The 26,737-nt window shown below is 38.2% G+C and overlaps 1 protein-coding gene across 1 annotated transcript; it reads left to right on the top strand.

Annotated features, from left to right (window-relative positions):
* Positions 1–1,890: 1,890 nt before the first annotated feature.
* On the top strand, positions 1,891–26,634 carry LOC145778463 (uncharacterized). Its single transcript, XM_082589941.1, has 18 exons — positions 1,891–1,972; positions 2,549–2,729; positions 3,093–3,171; positions 3,719–3,897; positions 4,326–4,409; positions 5,417–5,534; positions 6,323–6,361; positions 7,135–7,295; positions 9,647–9,715; positions 11,423–11,483; positions 13,944–14,131; positions 14,572–14,634; positions 15,005–15,089; positions 18,740–18,832; positions 19,737–19,890; positions 20,160–20,366; positions 21,540–21,703; positions 22,717–26,634. The coding sequence occupies exons 2-18, from the start codon at positions 2,580–2,582 to the stop codon at positions 23,571–23,573; spliced, it is 2,751 nt and encodes a 916-aa protein (XP_082446067.1). The 5' UTR covers positions 1,891–1,972; positions 2,549–2,579; the 3' UTR covers positions 23,574–26,634.
* The last annotated feature ends 103 nt before the right edge of the window (positions 26,635–26,737 follow it).

Here is a 26,737-nt window from a genome sequence, read left to right on the forward strand (position 1 = left end):
AGTATATAGCCTAGCCTAGGTCTACATCGTCTACCATTGCAGACGGTTGTAGCTACTTAACAGCAATAAGTTGAAGGAAATTGAGTAAAAAGTTCTCTCCGATAGCTGAGTTGGTTTCGCGCCTGATTTCATGAAAGAACCATTTCACGATTAAGCGGCTTTGGTTCGATTCTCGGAGTGTGCGCTTGAGCAACGCTTTCCAAAAACTTCTCACCATTCAGCGACACCGAGGAGCCAAGATGGAATAATTTACAGACAGCAACACTCCAACAATAAGTAGAAATTCACTCTGTCAATCTTGGCGACTGTGTCTGCGTCAGTGGTTCAAAGTCTCCTCAAGTGGTCTATGAGAATTGTCAAGATTATGCTATCAAAGGGGATTTCCCAGTCCGAGCATAGATTCATATTGTTTTTGAAAGAAATGTAATATTCACTTTGAAGGCCAATCAAAAGTTTCCAAAAAAGTCATTTAGATGATTTGCATCTTCCCACAATCCCATTTTGCTACCATATCGGAAGGCCTTTAATACCCTACAGCTTTTTTCTATTCAACTAATCCAGTTTATTCTCTATCCAGCAGACACAACAAAAACAGCCATGGCAAAATTAATAACTAACAATTGTTACTGAATAAAAACGAGAAAGTAAAAAGACCAAGAAGGGTCATGAATTAAGTCAGCCTCCACCTTGCTTTCAGACGTTGCCCCACAAAAGCTTTGCAGACTCCGACAAAACGACGCGTATTTCAATTGCTGCCATCTTCTTTACACTCCAGCTAAGCCTACTTCTTGACGCACAATAGCTTATATGTCAACCCCTGCTTTTAAGGCGCCCTTTTCTCCCCACATTGTGGTGCTTTGGGCCTATAGGCTTAAGATCACTATATGCAGTTTATGTAGTTATGGAGAGACTGTTGAGAAAACACCTCACGGCCTGACCAGCTTAAAGTCACGCCAGGCACTAATTAAAGTAGGCTACCAGCTGACTCAGACCTGCCAAGAAAACAATGAGTGACTTTAAATCACCTCCGTAGGCTGCTGATGGTCGCTAAGCACAACATAATTCATTTGGGTTTGCGTGACTGACCAGGCTGCGTCTGTGGCGAACCTCAAACACCACATCATACATCACTGATGATTGTGCAAGTCAAGTCAATTTATTTTGTTTTAACAGCGCCACATATAAACAAACAAGCAGAGTAAATACAAAGTAAAAATAATGCATTGTGCTGTAAGTTACAGCTGTTGATTAAATTATGACGCAATCAAGACGGTAGCTAAAGACCATAAGGGGTCAGTCAGCCACCATCCCCATAGCAATAAATCTAACTAAAAAATTCATATACATAGGTGTGCACAGGCAGGCACACTAGTCTACTTCATTAAAAAAAGGGTTTAGTTGCTGACATTAAAAAATAACAGCGGCCGTTGGTTTGAATCTCAAAGTGCTGAGCAGTTTTTTGACTTTCAAGGCAAGTCAAGTAAATTTATTTTGTTTTAACAGCGCCATAAGACTGTAATTGCACGTAATTATAAACTTGGTACAATTTTATTTGTATAGTTTATAATTGTACGGTTGTAGCCGAATGTGCCGTACTGCCGTACTATTCTCGCAACATAAAAAATAAAAGTTTTCTCTGCATGATGATTTCCTCTCTATCCATTTTGTAAAAAGATACGCTTGAGTGCATGATGTCATGCTCGAGTGACGTATGGTGACCATAGGCTATGGTCCACTGCTTCTGCATAAAAGATTGGATTTATTTATTTATTTGCATCAGACTCAAGATGGTCCTTACTACGATCACTATCACACGTAAAAAGTAAAAACAAAGCAGATACTCAACTCCGAAGAGCTGAGTCGTAATGTACCAAATACAAAGATTGATAGTAACAGTCCGCATTAGTTCATAAATCCATTGATTGGAGGACAAGTTACATCATGTTGCAAATGTGTCAACAGTAAAGCAAAGGTAAAGTAGTTTCACCCTATATGTTCGGTTGAGTCCTGTCTTTGTCATTGTATACCTTCTCCAAGGATAGTTTAGTTTCCATAATCTATCACTAGCTTAATATACCGTAGGCTACTTGATTAATCAAGCCTGATCACATTGCAAACCAAGCGTTGTGGTTACGCTAGCTACAGGAGGTTTTAACCACCTTTTGTCGTTCATTAACTTGATATTATTTTAGCTAGCACCATTGTTTTCATAAGGGATGCATTATTAAATGAAAAATATACTGCTGTGTATTTTTTGGATTTAGTTTGGTCCATTAGATAAAATAATGGTCAAATATGATTGTGATAGACTTGGAATGATTGCTGCACACTGTGCTTAAAATTGGAAGAAGGGGTTTTGATACATATTTTGGTTTGTACATTTGTAATAATACTGATATTGCTTATTGAGTTTTTAGTAATTTACTGTATATATGTTTTAAAATCAAAACTCAAACCCTGTTTTCAAGTCCTGCTTTAATCTCGGTGGTTAAACGTTTGTCGAATAGCCTAGTGTAGGCTATTATTTATAGAAATAATTTTGTTTCAGAATCATTTGGCTAGGTCCAATATTGAAAAATATGTTCAAAACTAAATCATTGTTGTTGCACTGTTTATTGAACATAGGTATATTTTCACATATTGCCTGTGCTTCAAATTCTACAACTTCTGCACCATCTGTGCCTAACACGTTGAACTATACTGAATGTGTGACAAAATGCCTTCACCAGGTTGGTTCCATTTGATCAATTATATTTCAAATTGATGTTCGTGATTTGCTATGTGTTTAAAGCTCACTGTTAGGGGCTGGCATTTTCTCATAACTTAACTGCCCATACAGGAAAAGCCATTATTTTTACATTGATTCAACATCCACAGACGTTGAATCTGGGTGATTGTTTAAATTTATTGTAGAATTTCTGTATAAAATCAATTTACAGTGATACCAAATTCTATTCAGATTATTTCAACCATGGAAACTGATAGACACAGGCTTTGTCAATGTACAAGTTTTAAATTTGATTTGAGGTTGACGATGATGTGATTTGTTGTTTAATAACATGAAGGATTTAATTTTATTAATTTTTTGACAGCTACTTGAAAGTTCGTTGCAAAATGACTATCATGACTGCATGGGAGAATGTGTCAATGATTGGCCTTTGAGATATGTTGGTATGTACTAAGGTGATAAAATAGTCAAGGATTATCATAGTGATGATGATGTTTTGGCTAGAAACCAGCCACTTCAATTGTTAAATGAATCTACAGTATGCCATGCATTTTTTAGCTTTACTCTTTGTACAAGCCCCAATACCGGTACTTTTCTAGTATCAGACTTATCTTACAGAAGTGATCACTGTGTCTGAATCTTTAAGTAGCCTACTTAATACATTCTTGCTCCAAGCACATTGATCATAATCAATGTGATACTAATGAATAATAATCATCTGTCAAGTTTGGTGACATCTGCACTGTTATAACTATACAGTTGTGCACATGTGCATTACTGATATGACATGAAAGTGAAAACTTTCATTTGTGCCGGCATATTTTTAATGAAAAATTAAAGACATTCTTATGGAGGTAATGACTTGAGAAAGTATCCATCAATATAATCTTTGTTTCTTGTGTCCAATTTAGTGTATTTACTATATTGAACTCCACAAAAAATAAAGTGGGTCATTTGGGTGAAAAATATAAAAAAGTGGTTATTTGGTAGGGGGTTGTCAAGACATCACACCCTTAATAAACCCTGAAGGATTAGCATCATGCGTTCCACGTGAAATTTGGTATGATGAAGAATTTGTAACTAACCGAGTCACCAATGAGACTGTTGGATACTTTAAGCTGACTTGGAAACCTTGTCCTGCCGGTATTCAGGATCTGACAGGATTTTATGTAAGTTTTTGTTTTTTCAAAATTTTGTTAATATTAACACACTGCGTTTATGCAGTCTTGATCGATAATTTGTCGACCACTATGTATGTAGAGTAGGCCCTACTAGATTGTTACGTTCAAATTGCAAAAAAATACTGAGGGATCAAATTTGTTATCGTACAATGGTTGACAATTGACATTGAATGGAACCATTATATTTTGACACATTTGGTTAATATTTCCATTGTTTGGGTTTAATTGAATAACTAACAATGTTGGTCACTCGTCTGTGAAATAGTAACAATAAGTACATGCAAGTGGTCAGAATATATGACATCACTGATATGGATGAAAAGATAAAATAATACAAATCTAGTTCAACATTGTGACATTGTCATGAAGAAAAATGTGATATGAGGCAGATATTTACGAAATGATGTTTTGTGCAGGTTTCCTTGCAGCAAATTCCGACATTTAAATTTAGCTGTCAGCTTCTTGCTCTTTCACGAAGACTTACTAAAGAAGATGTTAATGTAAGCGTTTTTGACAGTACTTTAATGAACACCGTAGTATTTTAAAAGCACTTTTTCTACAAGTTTTATGTGACTTATTGCACAGAGTACAAAGCGATGTTTTCACATGTGAGAAAATCTGATCATGTACTTGCATGTGACGTATGTAAGAGTTGCGAAGTCCAACGATTTTTGGCAGTTGGGAAAAGGTTGCTATTGTATCCTGGTACAAAATAAGGTGAACTTTTCTTTACAATCTTTTTGCTTCAGCCAAACTTTCTTCAGTTGCACACTGAAAGTCGGTGGTTTGACAGTTGATTGAACGACAGTTTGTTGAACCGACAGTCCATCGAAGCTAAAATCCCATTTAATGGACTCTTTGGTCGTCCCATGAATTATTCTCTTGGGGTTGATCGAACAATAATATTTTGATGCATTTTGTTTCTGTTGTGTTTTCGTCTCAGACAACCAAAGTCATAAACTTAGTTATTTGTGCAGCTACCCCTTTACTTCAAATCGAGTAGTGACGATTTCTATTAAAACCGCTAACGCAATATAAATTTGCACTGAAAACGCTGATTAAGGTGTAATCAAAGAAAACGGCAAATAAGTTGGAAAGCGACAACACGCCTGAAGCATAATTTGAAAGATCGTTGTTAGAGAGTGAACTACATAAATATAACGTATCTGCAACGAAATACACAAATGATCCCACAAATTTTTTGCTTTAAAGTTTCGTTTCGCATTACGGGTAAGTTTTTTCGTGACAAATTTCACTTGGAATCACCATTCACTTAGTAGAATTTTGTTTTCCACCAAAAAGCTTCTTTTCAACCACCATTCACTATCCTTTCTTGAATTAATATTCGCAGACGATCTGTTTAAAAATCAAAGAGTTAATATCTCGTACGTTTTGCACAACTCCACATTCCACAATAATCCTAATGATCGTAGCCTCACTGGACCAACCTATAATGGAATATATTGCTCCGAAATTTCCGTTGTCAAACTGTTTGTTTTTGTTGCAGACTCGATTCACGGTCGTCTTCTTGCCCAAAGTTGTCAATTCAGCTCATTACGCAGTAACAATGCGTTCCCTTCCTATGATAGATGACACCAGAGATCAGAAGATCGTTCCGACGCCAGGTAAGTTTTCTTTTGGAAACCATGTTGTTGTCCGGTGGTTTTAGTGGAGTGGTCGTGCGACCAATGTCAACCTATGTTTTAAATGGGTTTAATTTGAATTTTGAAGTCATATTGATTAATTTGCGTTTCCCCGACATTTCTGTGGTCCTCATCAAGACCACTTGGGCAGTTTTAACGCTACCAATGCCTGTAGAAAGCGAGTATATTCGTATAAGGATAGGGCTTGTACAAAGACATGTTGTTTGCGGGGTTGTCAGATTAGTTGTAGCCTTTCCTTCCAGATTGCATGTCAGTTTGATTCTAAATTATTCTAAAATCTTGTCTGTTTGGTTCGTTCATACTCATCTATTGGTATAGCCACGGTTCACTGGTCAATTTTTTTTCAATTGCTTTGAAATCTTAAGCTGTTGGTCATTTCAACGAAATCATTTACTGCCATTCTTGCCTTGAGGCCACACACAATTCGTACGTGGGCGTAAATGCTGCTCCATACAGAAATATTTTAATAACTTTATGCTTATAAACCTGAAGTGTTTTGAGACTCTATCAATTCAAAGTCAATATTTTTGCGTTGTTATATCATCTCGTAACACAAAAGGGGTATATATTGTATAAAAATAAAAAAGCTTTGAACTAATTTACCACTGAAGTTTTACTGTATTAAAGTTTAGTTTCTTATTTTTGAAGCTTTTTGTTCATTTTCACCGACTAAATCATGTCAGTCATTCGAGATTTTTTTCCAGTCCTCCAAGTCTTCAACCAACGCTAACATTTCGTTTCTTTTGCAGCCTGCGAAATATTGAATGCTGACCATCTATGTCATTGCGGTGAGTAAGTGTGCTGAAAAAAATAACAAGTTAAATTTCATTAGCATTAATTTTTACTACGTTATTTTTCAAGCTTGAAAAGTGGCTGCCAAATCCTGATATGTATTTTTCATCGTCATTTCCTTCCAGCTTAATCTAAATTTTGCCATATTTTCCAGTGAGGTGATAAACATATTCATTATCTATTGTAGTGTACGGACATCCTTATAACAATGCTGTCAGTCGCTGAGTTTGACTTTGTGCAATCTGACGAGATCGTCTTGTCACTTATCTCCATTTTTTCTATCTCTTTTTGCATTTGTCAAGGGATGAGGAACTTTCCCATCTCAACTCTAAAACACTCTGAGTTTCTTCTCAGAGAGTCCTTATCGTATTTTACGGACCATAAGGCGCACTTTAAATTCTTTTTTTTCCTCATAAATTGATCGTGCGCCTTATGGTCCGATGCGCCTTATGTATGGATCAAGTGCGATAGTGCTTTATTGCCTACACTCAAAACCAGTACCGATATACTATTATATATGGTCCAGTGCGCCTTATGGTCCGGTGCGCCTTATAGTCCGGTGCGCCTTATGTATGAACAAAAAACTAATCAAAGCAATTTATTGACAGTGCGCCTTATAGTCCGGTGCGCCTTATGGTCCGTAAAATACGGTACTTGTTTTTTATTTTACTGTAAAAGTTGAAACATTCTGAAAAAAAAGAGACAACTTTGCGACAACACAAAAACAACAACAAGTCACTTCCATTCAAATACAATCATGTTGCTTCAGAACCGCTGCCGGAACTTCCCCACGTTAACGTTAGTGGTTACAGTGTTACTGTCACCACATCGCCAGTTAAGGAATGCCATCAGATTGAAGGATATGATTTCATTATCGCCATGAAAACCCCTCTGCAAGATTGGAAATCAAAACATATTTTTGACGTTTCTGTAAGTAAAGCTTTGGGTGATATAATTGGAAAAGCATTACAGTCTGTTTTGCCCTAGGATTAGATGCATACGAGGACTTTGTAACGTGTATGACAACCATATATTGCTGCTGTGTTCAGGATTTTTTCAGTAGCGTTTATCGAGCAACTTTGAATCCTTTTTACGAGCATCTAACAGTTTGAAGCGCCCTGATTTTTTTTCATCTATCAAGTAACTGAATTAGATAAATGCATCATCCAAATTTGTCCTTTGCAGACGCGAAAGACCGTTTGCAGGCATTCTAAAATATAGAGTTTTGACCTAACAATATTAATTGTTGCCTTCAGGCTAATTTAATGTCGATTTCAATAACAGACAAAGTCAACGTGGCCTATGTCTTGCTTAAAATAGCATCATCTGCACTGGAGGCATTTTAAGTTTATTTCGTTGATAACAAGTTTTTGATAAAATTATTCTCACAATTAAAACAAAATATTGTTTAAAACTAACCATAATGCATGTATGCAATGAAATGCAAAATATATCAGTTTATTATGCGTACCACCAAAACCCTGACAGCAAAATGTGTCATTTTTACATTGACTCAACGTCGGCAGACGTCTGAATCAATGTAAAAAATGATGGATTTTTTTGTATGGGAATCGGTTTTTACATTGGTACAACCTCGGCGTTGAATCAACGTAACATGATAGGTTTTGCTAACTAAAAGCCACTTCCAACTTGACAAAGTGGCCAACTTGTTTGCTTCAAATGCTAATCAGCTTTCAAATCGAGGTTTAAAAGACCCACAGCTGCAATTGAAAGATTAATTATCTAATGCTGCACCAGTCAACCAGCAAGCGATATTGGTTCACTTTGCATTAATTGAATGTCTGTAAAAGTTGAGTCAATGCAAAAAGGACCAATTTTGCTGGCTGGGATAATATAAATGTTTTCAACTGTTCATAGCACAGCCGGGCTTCAAATCGCGTTGTACAAATAAAAAGAAAAAACGTTGAAAAACATAAGTTTTTTGAGATAATGTTTTCATTTGACAGAACATTGAAAATAAGAACTTTGCTTTGAAATTTTAACCCAGTTAGAAAAATCTATATATTTTTACGTTGAACCGACGTTGGATCAAAGTGAAACTAAGACTTTGTTGCTTGAAAGTTGTACTAGCATCTGTGAAACTTGCTTGTTTCTTTGTCAACTACTGCTGAGTAATCAATTAAATATTTTAATGTTAATAAGAATATAATTTGTCATTTTCTGTACGAACGCAAGAGTCAGAGTGGTCATGAATTCGTGCAGACGTTTGCGCAATGCCGGTTCCTTTTTCAATTAGCCAATAAGTCGATGCAACCACAATTAAACAAGATACGAAAGCTTTGCTAACCTACAGACCCGAAACAAGTTTTGCTAATTTTGAAAAATTTCCAGTTACGTATCCAAACAGCTAATCAGTCGTTTTTTTACATTAATTCAACGTAAAAAGGATTCATTTGCTAGCTGGGTTTGAACATCTTGCTCTTGAACGGCTAAGTCCATTCTTGCACACCTTGGAATCTCAGAAAGCGAAATAGGTTTTTGTAAAATAAAAATTGTAATTGTTACACTGACACCGATTTTATCTGCAACGGTCGACTGAAAATTTCTTTTGCTGTGCGAATCAAAGTCTGGTAGGTCGCAAGCCACAATCACTGGCATTGCACCCGGCAATTGTTTAAAACAAAATGCAAAAAACACAATTGTTTTTTTTTCGGCTTGTATTGCTTTGGATATTCTGCAATCTGCATGTTGCATGAATTTAAAGAGATAGATAACATTTATAGGGTCTGCTACTATTCGGTGAGTCCGATTCGGTGAGTTCCTAACCTCTAACACCTAACCCTAAAACGGCAATGATAATTAGGCTACGGTACCCGATAATTAAGAAAAAAATTGAAAAAATTCCCCCTTAAGGGATCGGACTCACCGAATCGGGCCATTCCGACATTTATAACACATTTTGTGATCGAAATTACACGATCGAATTCCTACGCATATGTTTGTTCTAAGCCATGGTTTGTTCACATTGCCCCAGCCAACAAATTAGTCACTTTTTGCATTGATTCAAAATTTGCCGACGAATTAACGTAACGTCCCAGACAGCAAAATCCGTCATTTTTACATTGATTCAACGTCTGCAGACTGCAACATACAATAAGAATGACGGATTTTGCTGTCTGTGGTAATATTTTTTGAGTAAAATGATAGATGCTCAATGAGTCTTGCAGTTGTTTCATGTTATTGCTGTCAGTTTACAAAATTTCTACGCAATAGTTCCAACTTGGAAACAAATTGTTGCAAATCCTATTTCTGTGTTGCAGAAAAGCGAACACGTGATCAGGACAACGTTCCAAAATGTCTTTGACAACATCGGTGGATTTCAAGCATCGGTATGTACGCTATTCCATTGGCTTGCCTGTACACCCGCCTTTGTGTGCAGCATAATTCTTAGGTTGCACTTGTGCTTAGTGGCTGAGGGTTTTTTCTTTCTCTGGCTCAGAGTGGAGTTATCCCGATGGGATCAAGAAACTGCGACCCGGCCAACTTGACGACTTTTCACCGCAGCTGATCTCATGCGGTTCCCACGCTGAAGGCTGCGTGAGGGACAGAAACCCATCTTAAATTTTTGATTATTTAGGACCTCTTTCTCTATTTTGTGAGCAGAAATAATGCAGTTGATGCGGTTTGCAGTCTGCACTAGCAGGAAGGAAGCTGTCACTTGCTTTGGAAAAGTTCTGTATGGTTTCGCAACATGAGAAGCAAAAGTGTTAACAAGCGTATATTTAGCTTAGCATATCATGTAATTGCATAGTGCATGGCGGTTTTAACTTCTTTGCGTTTGCGTCTGATTACAGCGTTTGAAATCGCGTGCACTGACTTAGTGTTACAGAAATTTTTGTTGCACTTGCTCTTGTTGTTTTTAATTACCGCCTTACTAATAAATCGTATTTTCTTACACCTACCATTGCAGTTAAGGCTTGGAGATTTATATATTAGCGAACCAAAAGCAGTGGTTTTATTTCGCCTTCAGGGTTTCATCTATTGCATCTCGTAGCAAGCACGTTGCAGCAATTGCTAACCATGTCATCAAATGTCAGTTTCTGGGACCATCGCTAACCAAATAAACTAATAAACGAGCGCAATACAAGGAACGCAACAAGCTTCATTTTTATTATTTTTCCATAACTTACTAGTTTAATATCAGTGGATTTAGATTTGGAGAGATGCATGTTACGTTCTTATCGAATTATTCGTAATTTGTGATTTTGTAACAGCCGTGGTTTACCTAACCTTGTAGATACTTGTCTTTTTGTGTTTGCTTATTGCGTAAACTGACCTAAACAAACAACACTGACCAACACTGTGGAATGCAGCTTTGTGGCAATCTTGAAGCAAGCTCAAACCTTTGCCATTAATGTTTTACTGGTCGACTTGTTTGTACCGCTCTGCAAGTTTAGGGTTATTGGAGTATATGTTTCTAAGTTGGAAAATGGGATTTAATAGGCCACAGGGTGTCATAAAAAATCTTGTGAATAACATTCTACTTTATTTTTAATACGTACTTCATTTTAGGATTTTTAGGCTATTAACGTACAAGGCTAATGGCTAATCTGCTTTTGCTCTGAAACTGTCTGTCTGGTATAACGCTGAGAGCAACGTGTGGGTGCTGCGCAATGTAAAGCAGTCATTATTAAACTGCAAAATTTATTACTACTTCAATTCGCTTGGTTTCTGACGATGAGTTGCTGTAAACTACAACAAAGATGTAAAAGCTTTCGACATTAGAAATACAAACAGATTCATTCAGAGAGATCACCTACGATGGTCTTCCACTTTACGTGTGATAAACAGACGATATACAATCAAACCTTGTCAGTGCGAACTACCACGTACTTTCAAACAGGTCGGTTTAGGAATTGTTCGATTATTGGGATCTGAAGAGAGACCCAGGCAGCAAATCAGTCGTTTTTTTGCATTGATTTAACGTCTGCTGACGTTAAATGGTGGGCGCATTGTAAAAAAATTGTTTCAGAAGATTTGTGTCGGATCTCGATTGCGGTTAGCAAAGCCTCACATGTTTCTTATTTTGTGTTTAGGTTGTGCTGCTACTCGCTCATAACGAGTTAAGATCATATCCCACCGACTTTGTCGTGAAAGGTTTGTAGTTTTTTTTTTAACATTACTTTTCACAATTCAATTGTTTGACTTCGAACGTGACCACGCAGCATCAAACAATTGCAAGTTATCATCTCATTTTAATTTTATCACGTAGCCAACATCAGGATATATTTCGGTTGGCATCACGAAAAAGATAATACCAGCTGCAATAGACCGATCCATCGCCTAGCAACGCTCAGCCAATCAGAGCGAAGGAGAGCAAGCTATCTTTCTAAGCCCACTATCTAGCATTGCTTTTATGCAGTTTCCATCACATTTATGCTGTGATTTTTTAGAAGTAGAATTTTCTTCTGCGGTACTTGCAGGTTTGACAGCAAATACCTATTTGAGATGTCTTAAAAAACTTAAAATCGTAAACCTGCTGCAAATAGTGCTTTCTAAGACACAGTTTAACTGGGTTGTTAGAGCCATGCAGTGTTATCAATGGTTTGAATAGTTGATCATATTTTTATAGAAGAAGTTATATAGCCTGGATGGTGTGCTGTGCTGCAACTGCTACGTTGTTTGTTTGATTTGTTACAATTCACTGGAGTGAAAAATTAATCTATAGGCCAAATCTTTTAAATGAAACCCACTTTTTAGCCTGCAAAGAGTCAAAAGTGGCTGATTTTCCAAAGACAATTTCAAACATTTTTCTTTGCATTCTTTGTATTTAATGGCACTTGTGGCATTTTACATCAAAAAATCAAACAGGGTTTTAAATTGCACGTGACTTAAACCAGTATAGGCCTAATATGCAAACAATTCACTAACAGGAGAATTTAAAATGGATCTTACACTAAAAAATGACCCTTCTTGCAATTGTAGCAAAAGAAGAGATTGTGATTCATGTTGCATTTTGAGAGCACAAAGTTCTTCTTTCAAAGCTTGATTTTCAGTTATCAGCTTGCATGATTCTGCAATGAATAGCATAGCCTGTAAACTATGGTTGTTTAAATTTAATGGTTGCATAAGATAAAAAAAAAATGAACTGAAACATATAATACCAATGGTAGCCTAGTAGCCTACCGTAAGCTACCAGTAGCCTAATTAATTCATACAAATCAAGAAATAAACCATAGCCCAACCCATTGCAAACTGACTAAATGAGATGTCATGGATAATTATAACCTACTAGGCTAATGTTTAGTGCTTTTGAAATACTTTTTTGCTTCTTTTGTAGCCTACATAGTCATCTCATTCACTGTTCATTGCATCATTATTATGCTATGCAATAATGCATCATGTAAGCTGATAACTGAAAATCAAGCTTTGAAAGAAGAACTTTGTGCTCTAAAATGCAACATGAATCGCAAGCTCTTCTTTTGCTACAATTGCAAGAAGGGTCATTTATTAGTGCAAGATCCATTTTAAATTCTCCTGTTAGTGAATTGTTTGCATATTATACTGGTTTAAGTCTCGTGCAATTTAAAACCCTGTTTGATTTTTTGATGTAAAATGCCACAAGTGCCATTAAATACAAAGAATGCAAAGAAAAATGTTTGAAATTATCTTTGGAAAATCAGCCACTTTTGACTCTTTGCAGGCTAAAAAGTGGGTTTCATTTAAAAGATTTGGCCTATAGATTAATTTTTCACTCCAGTGAATTGTAACAAATCAAACAAACAACGTAGCAGTTGCAGCACAGCACACCATCCAGGCTATATAACTTCTTCTATAAAAATATGATCAACTATTCAAACCATTGATAACACTGCATGGCTCTAACAACCCAGTTAAACTGTGTCTTAGAAAGCACTATTTGCAGCAGGTTTACGATTTTAAGTTTTTTAAGACATCTCAAATAGGTATTTGCTGTCAAACCTGCAAGTACCGCAGAAGAAAATTCTACTTCTAAAAAATCACAGCATAAATGTGATGGAAACTGCATAAAAGCAATGCTAGATAGTGGGCTTGGAAAGATAGCTTGCTCTCCTTCGCTCTGATTGGCTGAGCGTTGCTAGGCGATGGATCGGTCTATAGTCGAGCGTCTTTTTCTTCCCGGGCGCGTTAATGACGAAACATGATAGAAATGCTTATCATGGAAACGTCCTCAGTGGATGCGAATCTGTGGGCTTCGTTGGATTCTTATCAGCTTAAACTCGGCTGTCGGCTGCATAGCCGAGTGGTGAGAACACTGGAACGGCGATCGAAAGGGCGCCGGTTCGACACCGCTCAAGAGCATGCGGTTGTGTCTGTGGCAGGACACTTAAAGGCATGTCTGAAGGTGGACACGAAGATTGGCTTCCTTGCCTTTCCGTCCACTTAATCTAAATCTTAACCACCGGGTGTAGCCTAAGCCTGGATACGACAAACAAGCTTAAACTGAATTTCCAACACTGAGTGTCAGAGAGCTACAAATTTATCCACCAGACAAAAGCCTGGATGGGGTTGAAATAAGATCAACCAGTTTATATTAAAATTAAAACTAAGTTGTTGATTCCAAGTTCTCTAATGCAGCGTGGGTCCCACCCACCCCAAAAGTGAATGTGGTCAGTCCGTCACTTATCGAGGTTTTCTTCGAACCTGCCTCGCTAGACTACGGAATATCTACTTATGGTATCCGCCTCTCGAAGCACATTGGATCTTCGGAAGACGCATCAGGCAAAGTTGAAGTTGTGTCCGACATTAAACTGAAAGTTAATCCGGTGAGCATCGCCCTCAAACTTGTAAAATCGCTTTTTAAAGTCGATTAAAAGACCTTCAATTTACAAAAAACTTTTTTTTTTACAAAAAACACAAGGTATTTTGCATGTCTCGATCCCACTGCTACAGCTCGGAATGGCCCGTTTCGGTGAGTCCAATTTGGTGAGTCCGATTCCCTATTCGGTGATTTTTTGATTTTTTTTTTAAATTATCGGGTACCGTAGCCTAATTATCATTGCCGTTTTATGGTTAGGGGTTAGGGGTTAGGAGTTAGGGTTAGGAGTTAGGAACTCACCGAATAGTAGCAGACCCGCTACAGCTACCCAGACAACTTAGCTATAACATCTTGTAACGTAGTTTTTAACCATGTAAAACAAATACTATCTGAATGGAACTGAAGGAATTTAGAAAAGCTATTAATTTCTTGAAACTTGTTTTTCAGAATAGCCTTGGAGAAATATCTGACAGATTCTTGAATCTACAAGCTGGCTTGTACAGCGTTCAGGTAATTATCCCAGATAGCAAGTCAGTCCTTTTTTACATTACTTCTGTTAGTCATTACTTCATTTATTTATGTTAGTATTACGTCTGCAGATGTTGAATCAATGGAAAATACGACTGATGTACTGTATGGGTATCGCCCCAGTGGTTACAAAAGCTGTAGGAAAGTAGATAGTGTGAAAAGTGAAAATACCATTGTTCTGCATACTGATTAGACGTACAAAAACTGTGAAACTATGTAGCAACTCGATCATTGCCAATCGGCAAAAGTTTCAGCTTTAACATCGTTTTCAATCGTCGTCAGACGTCGACATCGACACGATATAAAAACTAAATTTTTTCTGACTTGTTGAATGACAATAATGCATCTCTAGGTTCGGGAAGAACGAAAAGAGTCGTCACTGTTCAAGGCTACGGAATGGGGACCGCGTCAGTTGTTTGACGTACCTGCTGTTTTACGTAAGCAACCACATATTCATCTTACTTCCACCTTACAGGATTATGACCTCATGACTAAAGCATGCCAGGCATGTGATAATTTTTTTGTATTTTTCCAATTTGCTTTCTTCGATCGGGACAGTGGTAAATTAAAGCGTGCATGATCATCTGGTATCTTCGCGCAATTGACGTGTAAAAAGGCCCAGAGCATTGATGCTCTTATCATAAATGCGTACATAGCATATCCCACTTTATAAGTTTGTCTCCCTCTATTCAATAAATCAGTCATTTTTTTACATTTCAACTTCTGCAGCAATATAAAAATCACTGGTTTGCTTGCTGGGTAAAGCACCAACCTTTTGAAGTACCGTCAGTTATCCCAACTATTTGGGAATCCGTCATATTTATTTTCCTGGGTTTGCTCAATTTACTCTGGCTGAGAACCTTTGCATGTAGTGTATTTGGGCTTTAGCTGTAAGGGTTGCTGCACCAGCAGAGGATTATTCACCGATAAAGCGACAGTAATTTACTTATCAATATCAGGCAACTTATTTCACGGACTATTTCGTGTGTAACCGTAATCCACTGATTCAAATCGCCAATTACTAATCCACCGGTTAATTTAACTGTTGATTATTTGATCAAACGGCTTCAGTACTTTCAAAGCGGCCTGCTGTCCATTTCTACGTTACATTTAACGGCCTACGTTACATTTTTGCTTGCACCCCAAACAGGCCCCAGGCAGTAAAACTTGCTATTTCACGTCGTTTCCATTGCAAGCTATTTTTTGTTGAATAGATTGTCAAAAGTTTTATGTTGTCTAATGCTGTAGAAGGCGACCCCAAAATAAACTACAGCTTTAAAAATTTTTCATCACCGTGTAGTAGACAAAATTTGAAAACGTGCTTTTCCCAGTTTCAGCAGAACGAGATTGACTATTTTCATCTAGGAAAGTCCAGTAGTTAAACACAAGAACTGTTCACCAACTGAGCGCGAAACAAATTGGTGTGACGTCGTCACTATGCTTTCTATCACAGTTGGCATGATGGATGGCTGTGTATATAAAATTCCCGAAACTGATCCATGTCACAATTTCTTAATTAATGTAAATGTCTGACTCAATTAATCACAGCGCCGTGCATAAACAGCGCGTCACGCGTAGCTGCATCATCTTGATGCTTTAACTTCCACTTATTTTCTTGTTGTTCAACATTGGTCTCTCGCCAGAGCAGAGGAAATGCCAATCTTTATTTTGCGATATTCTTATGCTAAGCAAACCTCATAAAAAACGTTCGAGCTTGAGCAACTTTCGAACATTTATTCGACGTCTTATGACAAAGCCGCGAAGTAAGTAAAACACTCTTCGTGGCTGCAACGCTTTGGAAATCCCCCCTACGTGATATGAGATTATACGATCGTGTCTGGCGTTGTCAGCTAAAAAAAGTTACTCCTTTTTACATTGATTTCACATTTTACACAACTTGAATCAATGTTAAAAAAAATAAAATTACAAGTGTAAGTTCGTGTAGGCAAGCTAACACCCAGTTCGCAAAATTAACGTTTTGCTTTGATTTAAAGTCTGCAATCATTCAATCAATGTAAAAAACGTCTGGTTTGTGAATTGAGCGACAGATTTAACTGGTTTCTCGGCAGCCGATTTGTAGCAAGAATTGACAGCGATAGACACGTGTTTCGCCCATGAGGCTGGGCTCATCAGTATTGCACCGTATTCTGCCACAAATTTATTCGACCACCGCTTTACCAGTCAGTTTAACTCTTATCTTTGTGGAAACAAAGAAAGAGCCAACAAAACCAGCAGGCGCCAGGGCAGAGGACATTGTGAAGAAAGGGGCGTTCTTCCCGGCTATCAGCACAAGGCTGAGCACTCACTAGTACAGCAAGCAGCTGCGATTCGCCAACCATATCGAATAAATTTGTGGCAGAATACGGTGCGATACTGATGAGCCCAGCCTCATGGGCGAAACACGTGTCTATCGCTGTCAATTCTTGCTACAAATCGGCTGCCGAGAAACATATTGTTGATTGGATGGTCTGAATGGCTAGCGTGGAAGCTACACCGTTATGGTTGGCGAATCGCAGCTGCTGGCTGTACTAGTGAGTGCTCAGCCTTGTGCTGATAGCCGGGAAGAACGCCCCTTTCTTCACAATGTCCTCTGCCCTGGCGCCTGCTGGTTTTGTTGGCTCTTTCTTTGTTTCCACAAAGATAAGAGTTAAACTGACTGGTAAAGCGGTGGTCGAATAAATTTGTGGCAGATTACGGTGCGATACTGATGAGCCCAGCCTCATGGGCGAAACACGTGTCTATCGCTGTCAATTCTTGCTGCAAATCGGCTGCCGAGAAACATATTGTTGATTGGATGGTCTGAATGGCTTAGCGTGGAAGCTACACCGTTATGGTTGGCGAATCGCAGCTGCTTGCTGTACTAGTGAGTGCTCAGCCTTGTGCTGATAGCCGGGAAGAACGCCCCTTTCTTCACAAGATTTAACTGGTCATAGACAAATGGCTTGATTGTCCATTGAAGTCATTTCTTTAAACTCTTTGTGGAAGCCCTGTAAGTAAATGTAGCAACAACAAAAGAATGCAGTCTTGTTTGATGAACCACTGATAATAATATTTCAGCTAGCCAAGGTCATCATTTTACATCGTTTTAACGTTAGTAGCGCTATTAAAGACACAAAACTTTGCACCTATACCATTCCGGCTTGATTCAATTTTTGCAGACATTAAATCAATGTAGTAAGTGCGAATTTTGCTAGCCAGAATTCATTCACACAAACAACTGAATGATCCAATGTGACATAAACTGACTTCTTGATGCATACGAAAACAGAAGTGCGATGTTGGCATATTTCCAGGCAGCAAAATCCGTCATTTTTACACTAACTTAACGCCTGCAGGCGTATTTTCTGGCATGCTTAGTTGTAGTTTTACGCTGGAATGTAAATGTTGCTCTATCTGCGTCTTCGATGAATGAAGGTGACTTTCAAATAAATTCCTTCGTCCAGCGACCTTTGCTAGTGGCTGAGGTTTGTGTCACCCCTCTCAGTTTAATACACAGTTTTGTCTCTGCCAGTCAAGTCAATGGCATATACAAGATTACTATCCCGACTGTAACAACTTGTTGGATGATAAATGACATGATGCGTTCTACTGGTGCAAATTAAGCTAAACTATCCCAAGATGTATAAAGTGACAATCTGCTTTTGTTCATTTCGCATATTCTGTTGATTCCAGCAACATGGTCCTGTGTTTTGCCTTGCTAGACAGGTAGTCACTACCTGGTCTAGCCCCCTGAAGAAGTCAGTCGTGTCTGATTGACGAACCGTCGGAATAAAAGCAGATTGTCACTTTATACATCTTGTGATAGTTTAGCTCAATTTGCGCCAGTAGAACTCATCATGTTATTTAATTAAATGCCTGGTGAACAGCTTCATTCAATTTTCCACTTGTTGGATGAATTAAGAATTCGATTTCAAACACGGTTTCCTTATATTTATCCCAGACAGCAAAATCCGACATTTTTACATTGATGTAACACCTGAGACGTTGAACCAATGTACTTGCACCTTGTTCATTGAACATTGAACAACCTTGAACATATGTTCATCGCATTGCACTTGTTTGATATCTGGACCTTTTATTATTTCAGATCCAGCTATCATCCCTGTAGTTCTAATCGTGGTTGTCGTCATCGCCTTGATCGTGGTGGTTGTTATTGTCATGGTATGTCTGTGGAGGAAAGGTCAGTGAGTGTCTTATCTTGCTCTGGCAATTCGCATGGCTACATCACACTGGTCCTGTTCAGCCATGGTTGCTCGTGTACTGCATATAACTACATATTTACAATTGATCATGTAAAAGACTTTGTGCTTTTTTTCCGTGGCGTGTATGCGGACACGGATAAAACAACAGTGGCTTCGATAGTGGTGACACAAAACAAGACATCTTTAAAATTACTGACTTTGTGAATGTTACAGTAGCTATGCTTCTTCTGCACTCTCAAGCCGTCACTAAGTAACTTCAGACTGTTATAAGTATCATGTTGTTTCGTCTATAGCTGGTTTGTACTGGTTATAACTTGCAAAAGCTGAAAATAACCAGTTCCTATAAAACATTGTACAATGTACAGCATTAAGAAAACAGACGGAATGAAAACAGATTGCTATATTTCAAGGTTTATAATGTGAGAAAGGCGCGTAAAAAATTTCTGAAACCAGATAATTCTTGGGTATTTTTTCCCACAAGACATTGATTTTTTTTTTTGAAACAAAACCGTAATTCTGATGCGCCACCTTGCAAGAAACAAGTTAATTACGACACGATGGCATATAATTATATTAATTGATGGGTAATGGGCTTTTGATCTTGTGTTGCTGGCTTGATAGTTGGTTTGTAGTCGTCCCCTACATTAGGCTACATTAATTGAGTGGGTATTCTAAATTCACAGCTAACAAATCAGTCTTTTTACATTGATCCAACGTTCTGCGGACACTGAATCAATGCAAGAAAGGACTGACTTGCGAGCTGTGTTGCTGTCTCACCAGCAAAAAGAAAAGAGCATTCAAAAGCACATGCAATATTTTATAACTTGGAAAATATTTGAACTGTCGTAAAAAACGTGTCTCTCTAATTTTTTTTTTGCTTAGAAAAATGTTTGAAAATCCTCCATGTTTTACCCTTACGCTTTGCTGAAGCATTGAAGCCAAGAATTGTCAATATAAGAAAAAGGACAGTCCTGATAGTTTGGCAAGCCGATACGAGGTCTAAAACACTTGGTGATCTACATTCTGCCATTATCAGGTACCAAACGAAAATATTTTACAATACTTTGACGTTTGATTCTGTTGATTGTATATTAAAATAACATGAAACCAAAACAAAGCTTTGCAGCAGTTGTTGATATAATTTAGATCTGAAGCTGCACATTCTGCGAAATTGTATGTAAACTTGTACCATGTGATTCATCTATCTCAGCCTGTGAAAGTACTCTGTTGGGAACGATGTAGATTAATGTAAAAAGACAATAACTTTCAAAAGCATTGAAAGAAACTCCATTTGATTGTCTTCAGATATTTTGCTGCGTTCCTAAATGACCACTGCGGCTTTGACGTCATTCTGGACATGTTTGAAGAAAACTCAATCAGCCAATCCATCCACGAGTGGGCGCTTCACGCTTGTGAAAGAGCTGATTTCGTCATTTTCATCTGTCCGCATTTCGAACAGTCCGTGACGGTGGGAATTCCCCCTTTGCTCGGCGACTTTAACTTCATGTTTGGGTAAATAAACCACGCCGTTGACTTTAATTTGCGCAGTTGTGTGACGACATAATGCGTGTGAGCTGCATGATGCCATGATGCATTGTTATCTAATGTACATGGGAAAGTTTGACCTTCTGCTCACAATGATTTGTGAGAAAATTTTCTTCAATAAAGTGATGATGAAAAACGCTTAAGCTTCAGAATGCCTTAACTGTCACACACAGTTCTCTTAGTTCACAGTTTGTGACCTTTTTATTTCAAACAATCGTAGCTTTGGATTAGAAAAGTACAGATCAAAATCTTCTACACAACTTTTTCAGAAAAAAAAAACAGAGCTTCTCTGATTGTTAATATCGTTAATGTGTCAAGAGTTTTGGCTCAGTACGCCTCGCATCACCGCCATCAATACACTTTGTTTCAACCAGAAAATCAGTTCTTTAGTCTACGTCTGCAGACGTTGTATCAATGTTAAAATAAACTGTTTTTCTTGTTGAGCTATCTCACTAACTACAAAGATTCACTTAATGTATTGAGACCCTTGGAACAGTAACAAAACTTCTTAAGAAATACCAAAAATAAACAAAATTTCCGCTTACTATTTACATATTAATGATAGCGAAGCTTAAATTCAGCTCAGCGTGCTTCACGCACGTCATACAGTGAGAACGATTCGTGTTTCTTGGTTCTGAATCAACCAATAGAGCGACGATTACTGCTCTGTCATTGTTCATTTTCGTTTCTTCGAATTAATAAATTGTATATCGTTTCCAAAATTCTTGCCCTCATAATTCTTTTTAATAATAATTTTTAACTTTTTAAACGCTAATAACTTGTTTAACTTTAATCGTTTTTGTAGCTAGACATTTTCATGAACTACAATATAATATGTCATCTACATCTGGAGCAGAATTGACAAAATGATTTCTTGCCTTTTGTAATAATCGATAGACCTGGAATTCTGTTTCGCAGTGCACCTTGTGCTAGAGTTGTACTGTTTGACCTTTTAAGTTTTTCTTGTGCGGTGGTTTACCAGGTTAACTACTCTTTAAAAATCAAATATTTTGCGTTTGCATTTCATCTGGCAACACTACTACATGAATTAACGTTAAAATTACTTCCGTTGAAAGGAGAACATGATTTTAGCTGAATCTTTCTATGACATAGTTGCAACCTATTATTGATTTATTGAAGGTGCCTTTTCAATGAGTTAAGGAGCAATCGCAGGAGAAGACTGATCACGGTCCATCTTCCCTACTCTGATCCAACCTACTCCTCCTCCTCCAAAATTTTACTGCAGATGACCAGGAATTTTCAGATTATGGAGAATATCAGATCCTTATATTTCTACATTCTCGGTACAAAAACATTTAAGACCTTGCAGATAGTTGTAGTTTGTTTTATAAAACAATGTCTTGCGCTCTTCTAGCTGTAGTCACAGACATACACAACCAAGCAACCACACGGCATTTAACATAATCCATTAAAATTGAACATAAACTATAAGCTACAAACGTAGTGACTGCAAACTAGGCTACGTAGTGACTGCTAACGTAGTGACTGCAAATCTAGCTCTAGTGACTGCAAACTAGGCTACCACTGGATGTTGAGATGCCTGGTTTGCAATCACTGGAAGAATGCAAGATATTGTTTTATAATTAACTGTCTGGTGAACAATCTTATTTTATATCTAATCGTTTTTGTTAAGTTTAAAATAATCGATGGGCGTGTTATCCAAACTAGCACCGGATTCGCCTCTGAGTCGACACTCGACAGACTTGAGTCTGGGACCTTGTCGGATCAAATCGACGATTCTATGTGCCTCTTAGCCATCGCTATAATTCTGAATGCATGACAACTACTTGGTCAGAATTCAGAAGATTCTCAGGCTGGACGAGGCCGGTTTGTCCGAAGTAGTTGTCTAGCACGGCATTCTCCACGGTCCACTGGCGACTTGTAAACCCCTCTTCATTGATATACCTGCATAGAGTTTGGTTGAAAGCAGTTTCTCTCAACTAGTATTTTACTTTGATTTACACTGGGCTACTTTATAAAGATAACTTTACCCCAATCAGCCAGGTTCGGTGCTGAAGCGGTCCCCTTGAATAACTTTCTTGCATTGTATCTGTGGTTCGTTGACATGCAGTTTTACTGAAACTCTGTTCTTCGTACAGTACAACGCTGAGAACGTGACCACTGACCATGTTGTCTTGATTAAAATTTATATAAAAGAATCTGACATGACAGTTTGTACGTATAGTCTACCAGAACTTTAAGATGGTTATGCCATTTTCCGACACAAAGAAATGGCCAATGTTATTGAACTCTGTTTTTTAAAGAAGCATTAATACTTATTTGTTTTACAATGCAGGTGTTTCTCCTTCTGACTTGACAGGAGACTATACTGTGAGCTTCATCAACGGAGATGATTATGTGAAGACTAATGAAGGAGCTGGTCTACGAGATAGGATCATCGCTTTCCAGACAGCTCACAATGAATGGATTGCCGCAGCTCATCCTAATCCTCCTCTAGAACAGGTGGACGAAAATTTAGAAGCGGGCAGAATTGAGGTTCCATCTTCTCCCTCTCATGAAGTTGAACGCGATGAATTTCTTCCTGCCCATGATGATCCACAGATAAATCGATTGGAAATTGCTTCATTTTTTGTTGACCACCCATCTGAATGTGATGAGGAAGTGATGGAGGATCGCTTGGTGGAAGCCCCGATTTCTGACTCACCCTTGCACCAGCAGCGTCCTCTGGTGGTTCCTCCTCCTCCGTTTGTGGCTAACTCTGCCGTGTATGACGCCATGGACGAGATAAACAGAATCAACCACCTCCAAGGACACCAGGTGGAAAACCTGCATCTCGGCATGAGACATTTTGACCTCCCTGCCATTCCGTTGGAAGATCTCGAAGAGCCTGACTTGACATTATGTCCTTATCACGACCTTCTTCCAATAGAAATTCCTCCTGCAGAGACCCCCGAACCTCTTGATGATGCATCCCTTGGACACCATAGCAGCGTGTACGGTATGGACTCCACATCCTTTCACTGTTCTTGTCATCAAGACCCAGGTGAAACATCCCCAAAGTCTCCTGCTGGTGATCCCAACTCCCAACGTGGGGACTCCATGGAAGCTCAAGTTGTGAATCCTCGAAGGGATAGATCGGCTGTAAACATTGCAACGAACAGTGATAGCGGGTTCGATTCCATCATTGTCTAGATTTTTTTCATCGCTGTTGTTCCGACGACGCTTTAATGAATTTTGCTTGTGTGCCGCAAGTCACCGGCGGATTGCGAACCCTCGACCAGAGAATCCTGTGAAATGTCTTGTCCGATAAATCTAACTCGCTGCTAGATGAATTTATATTGAAGTTGGAAACCTGCCATGAGGCTATTTTGTCTAAAATTTGATTCTATCCAGTAGCGATGCTACTTTTGGTGAAAAAGATGTAAAATGAGTTTTAAAGAATTTTTTTTAGCAAGTTTGTAAAATCTTTTAGAGAACTTTGATTCGCTGGTCAAGGCCTGCACTCGCTATTGCCGCAAACATCAGTCAGTATTTCTGCCTGCGAGGCTTATGTTGTCTATTTCTTTTACATTTTCTCCAATACTCGTTTTGATACCAATGCCACGCCAATCATGTTGTTGACCGAACTTCACAAACGTTTATGACACAATTATCTTTTGCTTTGCTTCTTTTTAAAGAATAACATTAACTACACAGTACACACATGACTTAGTTTAACACAGTCTGCGCGAGATTATGGATATTTTTGTTGAGTTAAATTTACATACATCATGGATTGCTTGAATCGTTCACAGGTAAGCTTTCAAGTCTGTTGTAATATCCTAGCCTTGCATTCATTTCTTATGAATCTGACTCCTTTGTCCAAAGCAGCTTGCCAACAAATACAGGTCACAGTTCACATTCATCGACCTGTTTTTTGCGATGTGTTGGTTTTTTTACCTATTGCAGCACAAGGGAATTACACTTCCTGCTTTTGTCTTTCAAAACTTTATTTGTATCATGAAATTCTAAATTTTTGCCGAATCAGTGGGTATTCATATTGGATATTCATATACTGTATCTTATTGAACGTGGCGTATTTCATCCAAAATTCAAGGATTTGACCAAATTGCTACGTACAAATTGACAAAATCAACAATCAGTCGCTCAAAGTTCACCTGTTTTAGTGGGACTGCAAAGACAGAGCTTCCAAGTGAAATTATCTGCAACAATTCTAAACAGAATGAAACCTCATACACTAACCAAGCACAAGCAAGATCAACAAGCATTGTCACAGTTCAACTTTGACATTCAGAGTGTTGTAAGTGTCTTGAGCACGTTTTGACATTAAATATGTTTAAAACTATTAAGGCATAAAAACGCGTATGATATGTTCTAAAAGCCTGTAATTACAACTTTATAAAATGTTCAAAGATTTTCCATGTTTACACCATTGGTTGGGTGGTGGAATGGCGTAGCGGATGAGGCGTTCGCTTTCTAATCACACAATCCTGGTTCGACTCCCGGCTTAAGCTTGTTGTTGAAAAACACCGCTTACCTTTACCCAGGGTGTAATAAATTGGGTGTGCGTAGTTGCTGAAGGATAGGCGGTCGAGAAAGGAACTGGCCACCCTACTCTCGTTAGTGCAGAAGGATTAGTATATTGAGAACCTTATTTCTCATACCCGACACTTGAATCAAGTATGGGACCTACGTTACACCATTGGTCACACTACACACACCTAGCCGAATAGTTCAATTCTTCCCAAACACGTTCCAGCATTGCGTTGTCGATGGTTGCAACAGCTTTCGTTATTCGGGCCTTCACTTTATCCACGTTGCTTGGAAGGGGACGCACATAGACTGATTCTTTCACAAACGCCCACAAATCTCAGGATGTTAGATGACTAAACTTGCATTCATTTTCTATGCAACAACTGTCAGTTGTTACCAACACCATACCCTTCCTGGTGCAACACCTCTCAATGCCTCCTGCAGTTACTGTTCATTAGGGCTAATATCAATGTATCGTTGTGACCTTTTTGTAGCGACGTGAACTGTCATCATCATAATCCGCTTATCTCATCTTCAGTAGATCATCGCTGTTGTACAGTATATTCCTCTCAGCAAAGTCCGCCAACTTATAGGCTACTGCCTTCGTCATTCGTCTCATTTGTTAAAGTTGATTGTGTACAGCTTTTATGCGATAACGTCTTTCACCAAATCTTTGTCATCTCTTCTTGGTTTCAAAAGGTTGTCTAATCTGATAAAAGTTTTCATGGACTTTTGTAGTGATTTGTACCACACCGCCGACTATATTTAGCGTGACTTGCGAAGCATTATTGAGTTCGATACGTGCTTTTATCGCACAGTTTCTTTTAAAGTTTTCTTGATTGTGTTGCCAATCGTACTTGACCGAATGATTGTATAACGTACAGACTTTCAATACAACGAGGAGAGTTTTCTTCGTTGCTCTACAATGGTACAGAAACCACTGAAATAATACTCAAGTGCTGAACTTTATGAATGAGCGACGTGTTAGGTCGATGATTCTTTGTTTTGGCCACGGTCTCCTTGAGGTTCCATGGAAAGTTTAAGAGAATCCACATGGGTTTTAGAAAAAATACTGCAATTCATACGGTAAAAAGTAATCTCAAAATTTTCGCTCAGGGTCGCTCTTACAGTTTTAGGGGATGAAATGGTCCGTGACTGCAAAAAGCTACAGCCCTCAGGTAATGTACATGGTTGAAATATTGTGTCAACGATGTACACTACAGGCAACGCAGAGACATGTCTCAAAATCCACGTACTGATCGCTTTATTGAATATATTTTATCGTATGCTATCATGTGCTAGCGTCGCTTGCTGTTCACTTTCAGTTCGCTTTAAGTGAATGATTTTTTTATTCTGTCACGTTACTTGGATATTGTGGAATTGTGTAACAACACAAACAGTAAAATGTAGTGTTTCTGATGATTGTTTTGTCTGCAGACGTTGAATCAATGTAAAAAGAACGTGTTTTGCTAGCTGAGATGCTCTTTGCATATGAATGTGGTAATTAGTTCCTTGAGACATTAGAGACGAGCTTCTCTTGAAATTTTCAATAAATACTTTTATTAACCATCTCAAGTCCGAGTATGCAGCTGTCATATCACTCAACAATTAAGGTGCATGTCGCACAAAGTTTGTTCTCTGTAAAGTGTTCTCGCCAACTTCGTTCTTGATGGCAGTGCATGTTTCCGTACTAGAAATAAACCATTGCGTTTGCATGCGACATGCTGGAATGCCTGCAGTCTGTATATTCATGCCAACTCATTGGATGAAGAGATGATTGATATTTGTCTTCAGATTTGAAAGCCTTTTATTAAGGTTTTTGC

The sequence above is a fragment of the Aplidium turbinatum genome, chromosome 10 (assembly GCF_918807975.1).
Source record: "Aplidium turbinatum chromosome 10, kaAplTurb1.1, whole genome shotgun sequence".
Lineage (NCBI taxonomy): Eukaryota > Metazoa > Chordata > Ascidiacea > Aplousobranchia > Polyclinidae > Aplidium > Aplidium turbinatum.

What these genes read in the sequence shown, in the direction of transcription:
- LOC145778463 (XM_082589941.1), top strand. Translation starts at nt 2,580, where the DNA reads ATGTTCAAAACTAAATCATTGTTGTTGCACTGTTTATTGAACATAGGT. An exon ending in TTACTAAAGAAGATGTTAAT is followed by an intron (nt 4,410 to 5,416) that starts GTAAGCGTTTTT and finishes TTTTTGTTGCAG; the next exon opens with ACTCGATTCACGGTCGTCTT. An exon ending in TGACGTACCTGCTGTTTTAC is followed by an intron (nt 15,090 to 18,739) that starts GTAAGCAACCAC and finishes TTATTATTTCAG; the next exon opens with ATCCAGCTATCATCCCTGTA.